General features: G+C 44.8%; 1 protein-coding gene across 1 annotated transcript in view; it reads right to left on the bottom strand.

Moving 5' to 3' along the window:
• ASXL2 (ASXL transcriptional regulator 2) overlaps positions 1-15,742 on the bottom strand; it is a 98,931-nt gene that overhangs the window by 65,528 nt on the left and 17,661 nt on the right. Inside the window, exons 2-3 of the mRNA XM_032184244.1 lie at positions 12,383-12,465; positions 2,527-2,529 (exon numbers count right to left, since the gene is read on the bottom strand). Coding sequence (XP_032040135.1) covers positions 2,527-2,529; positions 12,383-12,465 — 86 coding nt within the window. The remainder of the gene's footprint in view (positions 1-2,526; positions 2,530-12,382; positions 12,466-15,742) is intronic.

The raw sequence follows: 15,742 nt of genomic DNA, 5'->3' as shown, positions 1-15,742 counted from the left end.
TTCAGTTCGCCAGTCCCTGCCTCTCTGCTCACCCAGCTGCAAAGACAGACTGGCAGCAAATTCATGGTGTCAGAGCAGGGACTGTAAGCTCTTACACCTCAGAGCTTTATCATAAAACAGCAACACCGACTTGTTTGCTGCTGGAAGCCTTAAACCACTGTACTTTTCCACAGCCTATGTGTTATCCTTCCTTGCAGCATATTTCAGCTTGGGAAAAACTAGGGAGTAACACGTCCACCCAGGCAAAGACACCTTCATGAGAAGCAGGAGACACGGTTTCAGCACACGCATAGGCACTGAAGTACAGCACCAAAAACACTGGCACTTACAGATGCTGCAATAAAGCAAGTACTCACCGATACTTACCAGGTGACCACCCAGCACAGTGAACAGGCTGAGCAAATACATGTTCTTAAACTCTGTATAATTTATTATTATCTGTGTTATTTATTATTATCAGAGCAGGCACAGATCTTTTAGCTATACAGCTGCATACAACATTTATTGTCAGCCCAAGAAGCAGTACTCCATGAGCCTCTCTAGAACCATTTCATTCCTCTGTGTTGGGACAAATATCAGTGCCTGTAAAGTGTCTATTCTGTTACCTTGCTCCCAGCCGTCCTCCTCCTATTGCTGTTCTCAGCAGCAATTTCCACTGAAAATCATATTTTAGGAATTATTCTCATCTAACACTAGCTTCCCTGTTAGAAACATAAAATTTAACAGATTTATTGGAACTTACGAATTTATTTATAAAGTGTTCATATTTATAAACCTGTGGCTGCTACATGAACTACAGCTACAAACAAGGGTTTCTGGTAACTTCTAAATATTTATTGTACTTTGAATATTAACGTTTTCCATATGTGCACTTCCATCTCAGTAACGAATCAAAATTTCACCTCAATTAATCATCCAGCAGAAGTGACAGGTGCTCTGCCTGCAGAGCAGGCACATGCTCCTCTTACTTGATTGGACTGCTGAAAGGGCTAAAACAGGTTAATAACAATCTTTATAGCTAAAAGGTAGTTTATGAGGCCAAAATAGACATTCCGAGCTGTCACCCCTCCGAGCATTTCTCTAAGCTACTTCGCTTTTCCAGCGGCCGCGTACATACCAGGTCCTCCTTCTGAGAATTGCCAACCTTAAGCCTTCATTAAATCATGGCATTTTACATTCCACATTACATTCAAAGCTTCTTCAGACTGAGCAGGGAAAAAGGGGGTTGAAAATGGTAAATGCACACACGGTTAAGACGAGACATCCCTACTGCGAGCAGCTGCCTGTTCAATGGGAGAAGGAGGTGAGAGCGTTTTTCTTTCCCTGCTTCCAATTCCACTACGTAATCCTTTCCAATCAGCCTTACCCCTGCAACCTCGGGAAGCAAGGGGATTTGTTCTGATTTGAAAACAAAATGTGACTGAATCATTTTGTCCAGTCATCTATGGATGGGACACTGGATTGAAACCCTGACAAATTTTCATCCGTGCAGTATTTGACCTCACACTTGCACTCAGAACGTCATGCAAGGTGTATTTATCTGTTAATAGGCTACTTTATATTAAAGCTCCGTCTTTCATGTGTCGTTTACGCTGTTCCTCTGTGTGCACACCCAGCAGCTCCCACCACAGGGCCACCTCTGGCTCCAGAGCATCCTGCAGACAGAGGCAGCACTTGCTGCTGTGGCTCGTGCAGGAACACTGCACGGAGTCAGTGCTGTTACACCAGGTCAGCGTGGTAGCACTCAGCAACCCAGACACCACAGAAGAGTTAATTATCCTCTGCTGTAAATGGAAGCTTAATATAAAGTGCATCTGACAGGGAGCATCTCCATTTCACATTGTCACTGCAAGTGCACGGAACTCCATAAAAGGCCCGGGCTTGGCTGTGTTTAAGGGTGAGGGTTTTCCCTGTTTTGTTCTTTTGAGCATCCCTTCTTCCCCATGTTCCATTTGAATCAGACATTCACACAAATTAGCTTTTGGCTTATTAGTAAATTAAAATATGATTTTTTAAAAAACGATAGGTTTAGATCTACTTAAGTGTCACAGGAGAGAGAGGTTGTAAGCAGATACCACAGTACCGACTTGAAGCGTGTTAACACACATTTATGATTTAGAAAAGCAGTTTTATTCTATGCATTAGATTGTTTCAGCCCATATACTCTGCCAAATGACCCCGGGACAAAGATGCACAAAAACATCATGCAAATCAAGCACCCCATCCCCACAAATTCCGGACAGCGATGTTAATTTATGAGACATTAAGCATTCACATGCTATTAGCCTGGTATTTTCCACAGACTTGCAAGCAGATTAAGATTTCACGTTTGCATTACACTCAAATGCTAATGCAAACTGCATGCAGGAAAGGTAGATTAAGGTAAGAGAAGCATTAACACTAGTTTTACTACTATTTCTTGGTTTCTAAGTCTGTGTGAAACAAGCAGTTGCTCTTTAATTAAGGCTTTTGCAGCTTGCGTTAATACAGAACAGTAGCTTTAGAACAATCAGCAGTGGTTCTTACCTTCTGGAGTTGGAGTGCAACCCAAAAAAAGGAGAGAAACACCCCTTTAAAAACTTTAGCAAAACAATCATCTAACCATTAATACGAACCCTCCTCCCCATCCACCAGAACCAAATTAAGAAAGCTTTGGGCAGATCTGCAGCAATACTACAAGCTAGGCTCTATCATACACATAAGTATGGAAGATGTGCACCCGTCAGGCTTTTTTAAGCTTACTTTCTAAGAAACTGGCATATATGCACCAACCCAAGGTAACTTTCAACCCCCCCAGTTAGTGAACTTCTATTAGAAGTCACGCTGACCCTTTAGAGGTCCCATATGTGGCCAGGCACCTTACAGAAGTTGACAGAAGTTCACTTTTCTTTCCCAAATTAGGCCCACAGCTGTGGGTACAGCAGCAGCCCTACAACCCAGAGGAGCAAGACAGTCTGTGAGCAATTTACTGGTTGTGCCACATGTACAGCATCATCTCAGCAGCGTTCCCAAGGGTAAATCCATGGGCTGGCCAAGTCATTAATAATGCAGACTAACACACTGCTCGCTCCATTTCAGTATTCCCACTGATGGGGGATGGAGGAGAGCAGAGGAAAGGAGGGAGGGGTTGGTTTTGGTGTTGTTTTTTGTTGGTGGTGGTTTTTTTTTTGGTAGCAGTAGAATTGGCTACAAGATTTTTCATGTGATAAAGCCAATTATTAAACACCAACACTCAAAGTTCCTGAGAATTTGTGCAAGATCAAAACATGGTGCCCTGAAAACTTGGGTGGTGCCAGTGAGCTGGGATGGAGCTGCATTTGTGTCCGGGTGTAGCAGAGGGCACTGGAGACCCTTGGATCAGGACCAGCCTGAAGAATGCTGCAGTGCTCTTCAGCACATGCTCAAGTTGAATTTCTTTATAAGCTTTAATTACTGGTCTGCTAAGACTGATATGACAACTGGATCTGACCTACAGGAACATTACTAGATTCTGACATCATACACTGAGTCCTGGTCAAAAAGCCCTTAGATATTGTTTACATGTGTAAGCAAAAGCTTCAGGTTTACAGCACTTGATTAGCTTCACTTTAGCAGTGTCCATAGGTAAGGTACTTATCTGTGTGCCCCTTGAGGGCCTATGCAGAAATGATTAGCACTTTCTGGTTTTAAAGGACAAATTCATGTACAGGAACCTTCCTCTAAGGCTTTTGGGGCACAGAATTAAGACTTCAAAGTTTTTGGTGTCCCCCCACTCTTTGTCTGCTACAGGGCTGTGGGCTGGTTCAAACTGAAGGGAAGTCCTACATCTAGCTGCTTGCTGAGATCTCAGCCCCAGTGTTTTCCAGAAGAGAACGCCAACTTGTTGGATTCCTGTAGCGCTCATCAGTGGAGTGTTACACCCCACATTTCTCCCTGCAATGGCTGTTACGCTCTCATGTGATAAGAATGAATGTATAATTTTATTCTGAGGAGCCAGCAAAACCTGCTACTATTCTAGTCTCCGGATAAGAGAAGTGGAAGATGTGGTTGGTCAGGGATTTGATACCTTTACATAAGTGACTGCTATGGAAAGTCACCTAGCCGGACTTTCTCCTAACATAATGAAGGCGTTTCCTGCTAATGGTAACATGATCTTTCTATATAACCATCCTCTTCACCTCTTCCTATTCTTCTTCCTTCATCCTCTTCAACTTCTTTCTATATAGCCATCCTCCTGAATTCCAATCTTATGGTTGGATTTAGATGATCTCTAAGGTCCCTTCTAACTGAAGCCATTCTATGATTCTGTAAGTCTTCAAACTACTCTTTTTCAAATCAGCGTTTTTCCCTACATGCATTATTTACGTCATCTACCAACTCATCTCTATCCTTCTGCAGATACTGAGTGGTGCAGAGCTGATGATATCAACATTTAAACGCTAACGAGGCCAAGTCCTGTGGGGTTTGCTGGACCCAAGGCATCCCTCAGGATCAACAACTTTTCACTCTGCGGCCTACAAGCCACCGAGGCAGGCTCCAGGTGAAGTACGGGCACTGCCTGCGAAGATTCACAAAACACACCTGAAAGACGTGGTGGCCTGCAGGCTGCCATTCCCACTGCCCTGCAGATGAACAGAAACGAGCTACGGGGGTTTCTAGCACTAAGAAAGCTTTTTATAAGCACCCTGAGGTCACCTGGGGCTGGTAGAGGCCGAGCACTCAGCTGGGCCTCAAGGGGAACCCCAGTAGCAGAACCCCAAATGACAGGAGGCACGGAAGGCCACAAGGCCCCTTGCCACACGTGCTGCTAGCCCTAGAGAAAAACTACCTGAAAACACAGCCCAGAACACCCTCCCTCCACCAAACACCACCTGCGGCCCTCAGACACGATGAATGCTGACAGCCACTTGACCCAGAACAGCTTTAGCCTGTACCTTATACCAGAGGTTTCATGCACAAATTCCACTTCACTAGAAAAGGTATCACAAGTACCTCAAAGAGTGTGATGTTCTGGTTAACTTCAGCTGAAAATGAGCTGAGAGTTGGTTATTTCCTTCAGAAAAAGCCAAATCCGGCTTTGTAACTGACTAAAAAAAAAAAAAAAAATGCAAGACCTTACTGTCCCAGCAATTATTGCCCTCTGCTCCAGCCCTCCTCTCAAGCACTTACAGCAATTAACAAAAGCACGCTGATGAAGGGGCTTGCAATTAAAGCCAGCCTGCCGGTAAGGCTGGGGCTAATGCACCTGCTTCCAAATGCTTGTTTCCCATCGGGAAAGGCTCCCACAGTTCAGATGTAGAGAGGTCAGCAATACCTTTATGGACATTTATAATAGTTATCTTCCAGCTGAATGAAAGCAACCTGACCAGAAGCAGCAGAGAGGTGGAGATGACCCAACCCTGGTGGTTCTCAGGAATGAAGCGTGAAAGGCCCTGCCACACACTCAGTATTACTAAATACTACTAAACCTATACAACTTGAACCCCGATTGTTCCAGCTCATTTGAAGATTGAATTCAAAGAAACTGCGGATTAAAGATTTTGTAAAGTAACTTAAATGTTTGTCAGCTGACAGCTTCAGCTAGCTACAGGGCCTTCCACGCCAGCCCAAAACTTGTAACTTCGCACACTGAAAGGGAGGAAAAGTAAAGGGAAGAAAAGCAAAACTGCTTTGTACTAACCCAGCACCACCGATTTGCAGTATCATACCTCTGGTCACCCATGAGAAACAGCACTTTTAACTGCACTCTTTCCACAAAGAAGCCCGTAAAGGCCTTGAGGTATTGCAGTGACTCAGCCTTATAAGAAGCACTGAGGCCAAAAGGCCATCTCTCCCCCAGAGCTCGAGGCTGGGAACCAGGAACTGGAGCAATTCAGACTGGGAGGAACCTCTGGAGGTTGGGAGGAACCTCTGGAGGTCACAGGCCCAACCTCCAGCTCAAAGCAGGAGCACGCCAAGTGTCTCAGGGCTTTGTCCAGCCCAGTTCTGAATACCTCCCGTGCAGGGAGAAGCCTTCCCTGGCCCTGCTCTAGTGGTTTACCACCCCATAGTGAAGATTTTTTCCTATCTAGTCCGAGTCTCCCACCCTGTGGTTTGTGCTCATCGCCTCTGTCTAGCACTGGGCTTCTCCACGAAGTCTGGCTCCTCCACATGTGAGCTATCAGCAGAAACGAACACAGCAGAATGCAAACCACCAGATTCTGAGAAGCAGCTCTGGATAAAATAGCTTTGAAATGTGCTGCGGTGCAAGCAGAGCGAGCTCCAGAAGCTTTCTGGTGTGGTTACCAGCAGCAAGTGGTTTCAAAGACTTCAGAGCAGTCTACAGAGAAAAGTTTGGGTTTTTTTTTTTGCAAGCTTTATATTACCTGGCCCTCACGTTGAGAGATGCTGCAGCAATCACCAGGCAAATTTAGATCTAAATCTGATTTTATGGAGTTGTGTAAAGCTTTATTTGGATAAATTACTTCAGCAAACAAACCAAGTGTGCCACATCTGCTGCCTCCCGTGAGCAGGTCCGGAAGGTCCTCCCAGGCACACACCATTCCCACCTCATTTACCCCATTCCAGCCAAGCCCCTGACAGAGCAGAGGCAGGAAAGTACACTTTAAATAAGCTTCCTGGCTTCAGCACGTCACTTTCCAGTTTTCCAGCTTCCTGCTGCCACAAGGAACTGAGGCAAGAAACAGGAGCAGAAGATGCAAGCCTCCTGGTCCTTGCTTCCCCTCTCAGGTACTGCCTCCCAGGTACTTCTCAGCCCTCTGATCAGATCAGAGGACAAAAAACAAAACTAATACGAGTTCACCAACATATCAGATGGCCTGGAGCCATTTTAAGAACAACAATTTTAGGAACACCACAGCAAAGGCTGTTCTGACCTATGCAGATTTCCTCTGTCAGAAGCTGAGCTCTCTGTAACAGCTCATCAGTACAAACAGCTCTTCAAAATATTGACAGCTTTAAGCTGTCAGTGTGCAGACCTTCATTAAAGAGAGGTAGCAAGCAGACAGCGTAGCGATTTCTTTCCTTGGTGTTTTGACTATGGACACGTACATCCAGTGAGGCACCGGACATCAAGGATGAAGACACTCATCCCAAAGTCTCTTTTGCACATGCTTATAACCAAAAGCTACTTCCCACCTCTCGAGAGAACTTAATTAGTTGGTTATATCATGCACTATGCAGGCCACACTCTGTGCTTAGGGCTGTGAATCTAACTTACTGCTTAACTTGAAATAACAACTGGATTTCTCTCTGGGCATGCTTCCTCCAAGAAATCACCACACGGACTATCAGAAGTTCTACCAAGATAATCCTGCACGAGCCAGGCATGTCTAAAAGGTGGGCGATTGCATATAAATGTTTCTCAGCTAAAGTTCTGACAAGAACCAGACTGAGCTGATGGAAACGCTTCATTTCTTGAAAGCAAGAAGCGTCCAAAGCCATTACGGAGTGTTTTGCAGGATTCCGCCTACACTGACCACCCTCTGGACTTGTGACAATGCTGGAGGAGTTCAGAACCTACAGAGGAAATGGGTTGTAAGATCTGCTTTTTGGGAGGTAAAATGATCAATGTAATCATATCCAAGACTTACACCCTCACAGTGGCTGTGCAGAGCAGCCAAGCCCTGTGCAGCTCCCTCTCCAGAAGGGTCAGGCACCAGCTCAAACAAGAGGCCATCACGCTATCTGCCAGACACAGGATGCACGTCTCTTCCGCTGTTGGATAGTTTCAGTTTTACTTTTTTTTTAAAAAAAATATTTTTTTTCCCCTAATACATTTTCTCCATAGGAGACTTTCTGCCTAGACTTCTACTCCAGGCTCACAATGGCTTAAAAGAGCAGCTTTCACAGAGAGGTAAATCCAGCAGTTTGGACAGAAGCAGCTCTTACAGACACCCCTTTCCCTGTTGAGATAATTTGTCCTCACACCCAGCGTCAGTGGGATCCAACAGGAATTTCATCCTTTCCAAAACTTAAAAGCCTTTAAAAATCCTGCATCCTTCAGAATTCCCCTCCCGGGGTGGGTATTTGCCTGTGTACCTGGGTTCAGTTCTCGGAGAAGGGTTATGCTGGAGGAAGACTACCAGAACCAAGCCCCAAGAACCACGGAGCTCAGCTCCCCCAGCCCTGGATTCTCTCCTAGCTCTGCAGCAGAAGATAAGGACATCAACAAAGCACTGGAGAACAGCTGTGAAATATTTTAGTGGCAAAGTGTTTTGCCAAGAAGGAGGAGAGTCACTTCACTGCTCCTTAGCTGACGAGACTGAGACAAGAATATTCTGCAGCAAACAGCTTCCCTCCTCCTGCCACCAGCATGTTTCTGAGACCGGTCAATGAGAGAGCTGATCACTCAAGTTTATCCTCTTCAGTTCTCCTCTTGCAAGAGAGTGAGCAAACAGAGGATCTTCCCCCAGTCAGGGGGATGCTCACTTTGTAGTACACAAGCTACTGCAGAAATAACACAAGCCTGACACCTCTCTGAGCTACCCATAAACTAAAAGCCCGTGTTTGCTTTGGAGGAGGGTAATCAATATTGTCTTCCTCACTGGTTAGGAAGAAACACTGCTCACATTACCAGCTCACAGAGGACAGACTAACCACAGAAGTACAGCAGGCTTCTGATTTGCAGATGGCAAAATAGGAGAGAAATAAGGGAAACCAGTTCAGAACCCTTATGGAAGTCTGAAGCTACAGAGCTGGCAGCTCACTCAGAGCCCTGCTCACAGAGCTTCCACCTTGCCAGGATGGAGGGATGCCCCGAGCTGGATGTGCAGAGCATCTTGCAGGGCATTTGGAAGGAGCCATGTCAATGAGAGGCACACACTGAGCACCACTTGGAGGGCAGGAGAAACTTGAAACCACTCCAGTTACAGCACATTTATCTCTAGTCCAAGCAGGACCAGTGAAAAGGGGAATTTGGCTTCTATGCTTTTTTCCAAAATTGATTCAGGAGTTTGTTTGGGTTTCTTCATGTAACAAACTCAGAATATTCAAAAGCAGCAGAGTACCAGAGCCCCATGCTTTTAATTTCACTGAGATTAGATGTGCTTCCCTGTTCAAACACCAACTGATGAGCATTTAGGCAAAGCATGGACTGATGCTCACAATGGTATTTTTTACACAGCCTCCTCTGTAAACTCCCCAAAAAACAGAACATTCACAGCTATTAAAAGTTTAAGGAAGATAGCCTCCAAAGATGCCAAGTCTTTGGGCACTCACACTAACAAACCCAAGGAGATTAAAGAAACTCAGTGACAAGCTAACAGATTTTTAAACAACAGCTACTTATCTTCAAACAAACATGATTCTGTCGTTGCCTCTTGCTGCCCTCCTATCCTACGCACTCAGGTTTAGGGAATTTATACAGCTGGTGTTGCTGGGTCAGCACCACAATCCTGTGCATCTTCAAAGCCTTGTGTGAAAGCACGTCCCTGCAAGCTCAGGCTCGTCCAAGCTATGTTGCCAGCACAGAGATAAGGCAACATAGGATGCTGGAAACCAAAGCCAGATGTGGTTACACTGCCAATTCATCGAGTATTTTTTTTAATGAGTTCTATTTTTGCAGTTTACAAGCAATGACCTGTAGGAAAGGACCTCAAACGATTAAGACAGCCTGCCAAAATAGGCAAATAAAGAAAATCAGGATAACAGATCACACAAGATAGATAGGTCTCTGGCTTCAGGATGCCTAAGGTCTCCAAAAGAGACACATCAGAGTACTGGTCCTGGGCTGGCCTTTAAAATCATGATTTAAATTGCTTACTCAAGTACTAGGATAAAATTACAAATACAAGCAAGATCAGCAGCAAGTATCACTCAAGGTATCTGTGTTGATCCAGAAAAACATCTTATAAAATACCTAACCTCTTCCCAAAAAAACAGCCTCATCCTGCAATAAGAGAAGTCACTCTTCCCAGTTTCTCCACACTCAGTTCAACTCCCACCCTTCGTCCTGCAGTTCCAAATCCCCTACAAGAGGGCCAGCACTTCCAGTCCTCTGAACTTTGCCAACCTGCCCTCAAGCTTCCTACCAAGCAGCAGCACAACAGGAATGAAAGCAAGAGAGACCTGACCTGTGGCCAAAGAAATGACTGCTGGGCACTAGTGGGCTCCCCATTCTCTGCCTCATTTCAGAAAACCCACAGGAAAGTAACTTGTCTCTTCTAAAACTAAGTTTCCTATCTGGAATTTAAGATTAAAAGACAGATGTATCTACAGATAAAAGAAATAGATGGTGAAATAAAAAATCATGGCAGTCAAAATTGACATGGTTTGAGAGGTTCTGGTGTGCACAGTTTGCTAAAAAAAATTGTTTTTCTTTAAATTAAAAGCAAATGGCACCAAGAAAATTTAAAAATTGGATGCCTTGGTACACACGAACAGGAGAGCTTATGTCCTGCCTGCAAACTCACACACCATTTCCACCAACCTGGGAGTCTCGCAGCTGCTTGCTATCTCAAGACAACAGCACAGGGAAATTGCTGTAATCTGCTCTTGAAGGCTTTGCCATGGTTTCCTGCCAGAACTTCCACATGAAAGACTGAAGATCTGGTGAGCTACACACGCTCATCTGACAACTTTTACATCTTATCTAACATGCCTTTTCCTTTAAAAAAATGCTGATTTGTGCTAAGTCTGTCTGTCACAGGCTTTGACCTATCAGAAGCTCAATGCAGCCACCAATGGACAAACATTACTGTTAGGAACTGAAGCTGAACTGCTTAAAAACTGTTAAGTCTTAACCTAAATGAAGCTTTACTATGTCACTCTAATATTTAAGAGGAAAGATCACTGCATGGCATCCAAACGTGGATGGATCAGAAGATGAATAGCTGAACTGGAGAAATCAAGTTTGGGATCTGACAGCTCCCACCAACACCTTTTGGTATTTGAGGTACTGTGGAGTTTGCAGTCTCCTGATGCTCAGCAGCAGCTTTTAGAAAGGGAAAGAACTTACTGTCAGCTCAGGCAAAACCCCAAATCAACAGCCACTGCATGGCAGGGCATTTCTGCCCTTCCTTTTTTTTGGGGGGACCTTTCACTCCCGAATCTAATCTTGCGAGCTAGACTGGATCTTTTGCACCACATCAGAGCTCCTGCCTAGGGCTCTCCCCAAAAGCAGAGTTCTGAATTGCTCCAAGGGTTCATGAGTTGTAAGTGCCTACTGCTTGCTGGACTCCGTGACCACCAATACAGACCACTGCATTCCTGTCTCTGGCAGGGTGGTAGCCATGCTGGGCAGCTCCTCCTGCTCACGGAGGTGCCTTTGACAGATTAACAGCATTTGGTTTGTTTGATATTGAAGCTGTCCTAAGGCTGGTGAGCCTCTGATACAACCAAACGTGGTACTGCCCCATGATGATGTGCACCGTCAGGACAGGAATTACACCCTGCTTTTGTCACATCCTTTAGAGCTAAATAAGGACAATTGGGATTCCTCACTTTAAAATAAGCTGACAAATTTCCAGAGGGGACAATACTATTATGTTGTCCATGACTTGTGTGGAAGATCTTGTTATCTACACTAGGGCCCTTCTGTACTTCCTGAAAAGCATCTGTATTGCTGTATTAAGCTGGCAAAGGGGAATGGGGAAGATAATTAAGTCTAATTCAGGATGGTTGTGTCATTCCAAAATAGATGAGCTGGCATCCAATCCTCTTTTCTTTTTTTTTTCCCCTCTCAGAAAATAAGTATTTTCTGCTTCATAGTAGCTCTGTGTATCAACAACTAAACCTGTCCAGCTCAGGGAGATGTCTATGAGCAAGGACTCACGAGTTAAGCTCTGGTAACAGCAGTTCCAGATTTGTCATCTGAATTACTTTTACAGCAGGTCAGATCAGGAACACCTGAGTTGTGTACTGGGAAAAAGGGGCACTCAAATGCACAATACACTCCTTGTGCAGGACAGTAAGATCTCTAAAACAGAAAAGCACGACCCTGCAGATGAATACTAGAAATAGCATAAGAGTTTTCAAATAAATTGTAACTGAGGCTGCTTTTTTTTTTTTCCCTTCCTAAATAGTTTTAAGTCTTGTTTTGGGTTATTTCCATTAGCTATCTATTCACTTGTTTGTTTTTTTTTTCAAAGATCAAATAAAAAATAGCTAAAATTACCTATATAACTGGAATTTGAACCTGATCAGACCCTGTTCAATTCATACAAAAGCTGCAGACCAGAGGCGTGCAGCATGTTATTTGGAAATGAATGACCATTATCTAGCTTCCTCAGTGAGAAGTATCAGTGACTTTGGGGATTATCTTTTTTTGGCACCTGGGATCTGGACACCAATTCTAAAGACGTTTAACATTTTAGTCCCAAAGATATACGAGTTAGGGGTTAACAGTAAACTAAGTGGGGATCAAAGTGTTATCCTGTTTTACTGCTATGGATGCTTAACTTACCTGATTTCTTTAAGTCCTTCTTTCTGGATAACTTGAAGAATCTCTTTATGGCTCATAGGTGTATTAGGATACTTCTCCAGGACCTGGCAAAGTAAATTGAAAGTACATCACTCATTTGCATTTTCTTGTTAGCGTTCTATTGCCCAGAAAGCTGCATTTAATGATCTAAACATCTCCTAGGATACAACCAAAGAACCACTGACACTCCTGAGTATCTCACAGCTCATAACCAGCCCTCTCATCTGAAAAACAGAGAGCAAAGAGACTCTAGGAGACTTGCATTAGTGCAATTCCCAAATTTTATTTGAAATGCACAGCCCCTAGATAGCACTTCCTAAAGAGAAGGAAAGCCATGCTTTACAGTAACAGAGGAACTTTATCACCACCCCCTTCATCTGGGAGCTCTTCAGCAACCACTGAAGTACTGCAGATACAGAACTTGCGAAAAAACAGATCCTTGCAAATTTCTGAGGTACCAAAATAAAGCCAGACACAGCTGAGGCAGTGGATAGCTACTGCATACAGCCACCCACCCCAGCACTGCTTTAATCAACCATCATGGTCTGAACCGTCACAGCTCTTGCTCATGGCCATACAGATTTATCAAATGCACCAAGGACAAAATCTGTTCTTTAAAATATAATTGCATAATATCAATTGCAGCTTAAGTCCCTACCAAGAGTCAGATTCTTAATGAGTTTTTTTCACTTTGGGCATTTTTTTCAGTGGCAATCTCTCATCTTAGCATGAATGAAGGCACAAATGGGGCATCTGCAGAACTTCCACCAGTTAAGTCTGTGTAAGACAGGAGAAGCCTGCACTACATCAGTTAACATCAAAAAAAAAAAAAGATCAATTAGAGACAGCTTTAATACTATTGATTGGCTGATTTTAAGAAGTTTAAGGAAGTTTGATGTCCAGTATTGTTAGGGTTCTTCACAAACAATTCACACTTAAATTTCAGAAGTATGGGCTACGAAAATATCGCCTGATGAGCATACCTGGCCCCTCCTTCCCCAGCCCTCATTAAGCACACCCTAGTGCCTCTGTCTCTCATTCCACTTTCAAGAGGAGCAAGAGGCAAGTGTAATTCACACCAGGAGACAGACAGATGCTTAAGACTGCCAAAGAAAGATGCCTTACTTCCACTTTTCACTAAGCATGAATGCAAGTTAATGCTATGATTGACCAGAAAATTACACTAAAAACAAAAATGAAAAAAGTTTTCCCAATTATAACCTCGTATGTCCATGGAAAGCTCAGAATACAACAGCTTTGCTGGACGGGTCCTTCAAAGATCACCGAGTCCAGCTGCTGACCACCTCAGTGCCTCTACATATTTACTGCAGGTAGCTTGGCCCCACATCTTCCATCCACAGGGCTTTTGGCTTCTTGTTGTTGAGCTCAGCAGGGTGATCAGCCTGGAGCCTGCCATGCCTGCCTGTGAACCACGATGTCCTCAAAACCTGCACTTTGAGAAGCTGCTGGTCATCAACCAGCTGTCAGGAGGGTTCCTGTAGGATCCCACACACCAGTTCCCTGCACAAGCCAGGGCCAGGCATTTTTATCCTTCTCCTCACTTCCTTCAGTTCCCATAGGATCCTAAAACCTCCTCTGCTCCAGGCCCAGCAGCCCCAGCTCTCGCAGCCTCTCCTCACAGCACGGGGGCTCTGGGCCTGGCAGCACCCTGGGGGCACGGCCTGGGCTCTCCCTGCTAGGTGGGAGTATCCACGTGTGGTATTTGGGTTCAGTGATGCTAAAAGGTGCTGGTGTCAAGGTGAGCTTTTTGTGTATTACCCCAAAGCACAGCAGAGAGCTCAGGAAGGCAGATGAGAAGTAAAACTTTAATGAGAAGAGCCTGAGCAGGAAGGAGGGCCACTTTTGTCTCCTTCTTGCCCCTAGTTCTCCACCTCCAAGAAGCAGCAGAAGGATTTGAGCTGCCACCTTCCCCTCCCCAGCATGCTAACCCTGAGCAGAAAGCCCAGGAGAGCCAGGAGCACAGCAGCAGAACCAACACATGGCAGTGAGGGTCTCACACTGCTGATCTCGTGCAGTTCAATATCTCTGCGTGGGTAACTGCACGGGTTTCATTGACTTAAATCATCTGGGATTCTGCTCAGAGATTCCACACAAGTCTTATCCGGCATTATACTTGAAAGACAGTTTTATCTGCCAGCTCACAGTGCAAATTCCAGTGGAAAATGACTCGGGAGGACGCACGAGAGCATTCTGCATCTGAGGACACGCCGCGGGTGGCTGAGTACGCACCTGGGGCACCAGGCTGGAGCCACTGGTGGGGTACTGCAAAAATCACTCAATACAATAGGGCCTGGGCCCAAACCCACGAGAAGAGTGCATTAAGCCCCAGTTAAGCATTAATGTTGACTTCAAAATAATGCCAGCCTCACCACACCGACACAGGACCACGCAAGGAGCCTTGAAGCCAGGCCACTCATTGACCCGACGCAGGATGCTCAGCAGAAGGATGAGAATCTTCACTTTGCGTCTCTCCCCTCCCCACATACACCCGTGAAGACATTAAATGGCATGAAATTGAGCTAGCTTGCTAGTTGCTGTAAGTCCCAAGATGCCTTTTTAGTTGCTAAAAAAAATAAACCACAGAAGCTAGGCCTCCTCTGCTGAGAAAAAGCCTTCAAAAACCAGAATGTTTCTGGACAACCATGTCTAAGGAGAAAAAGAAGAATTCAATGCATTAGGAAAGGAGGAGACACCAAAAAATTATTATGGTGCTGCTCAGGGAAAGGAACCGCTCTCCAGAGGCTGTTGCGAGCACTGACCAACACGTGCCAAAGAGTGGCAAACACACAGATGGAAGTGCCAAGTCAATGCTTCCAGGAGCTTCACTCAGAAGCAGCTGGGAGAATACTTCGGGGGAAAAAATATCACAATTGCCTTTTTTTGTTGTTTAAGAATGTTATAAGGCCTTTTTTTTAATGCCAAGCCAGTCTTGAATGACTTCTTTCTGCAGGCAGTTCCTACAGAAGTTGGGGTCCCATGGACCAACTTCACAGCAAGAATCAGAAGATCTCAGACTTACACTTAAGCTACGTGGGGAAAAATAAATGGAAACACAGGGAGGATGAAGACAAGGATGCAGGAGCAAGTCAGAGGAGAGAAGCATTCAAAAAGCTTTGCACTCTCATGTTGCCTCTGCTATGACAACATAAAGCAAGTTTCAGTCAGAAGAGAAGCACAAAGTGGAAGTTTGAGGGATTTTAGTCTCTCTCAGCAGTTACCTGTAACCAACACACAAGGCACAACACAGGAGGAGGCTCCTCAGAAGCACTGCTCCTACGCCACAGAACCAGCAGTGAAAAGCCTTTCACCATCTGAAGTTCA

Source organism: Aythya fuligula, chromosome 3 (genome assembly GCF_009819795.1).
Source record: "Aythya fuligula isolate bAytFul2 chromosome 3, bAytFul2.pri, whole genome shotgun sequence".
Classification (NCBI taxonomy): Eukaryota; Metazoa; Chordata; class Aves; order Anseriformes; family Anatidae; genus Aythya; species Aythya fuligula.
The sequence above is the reverse complement of the archived record's forward strand: the minus strand, read 5'-3'. Positions and strand labels throughout refer to the sequence as shown.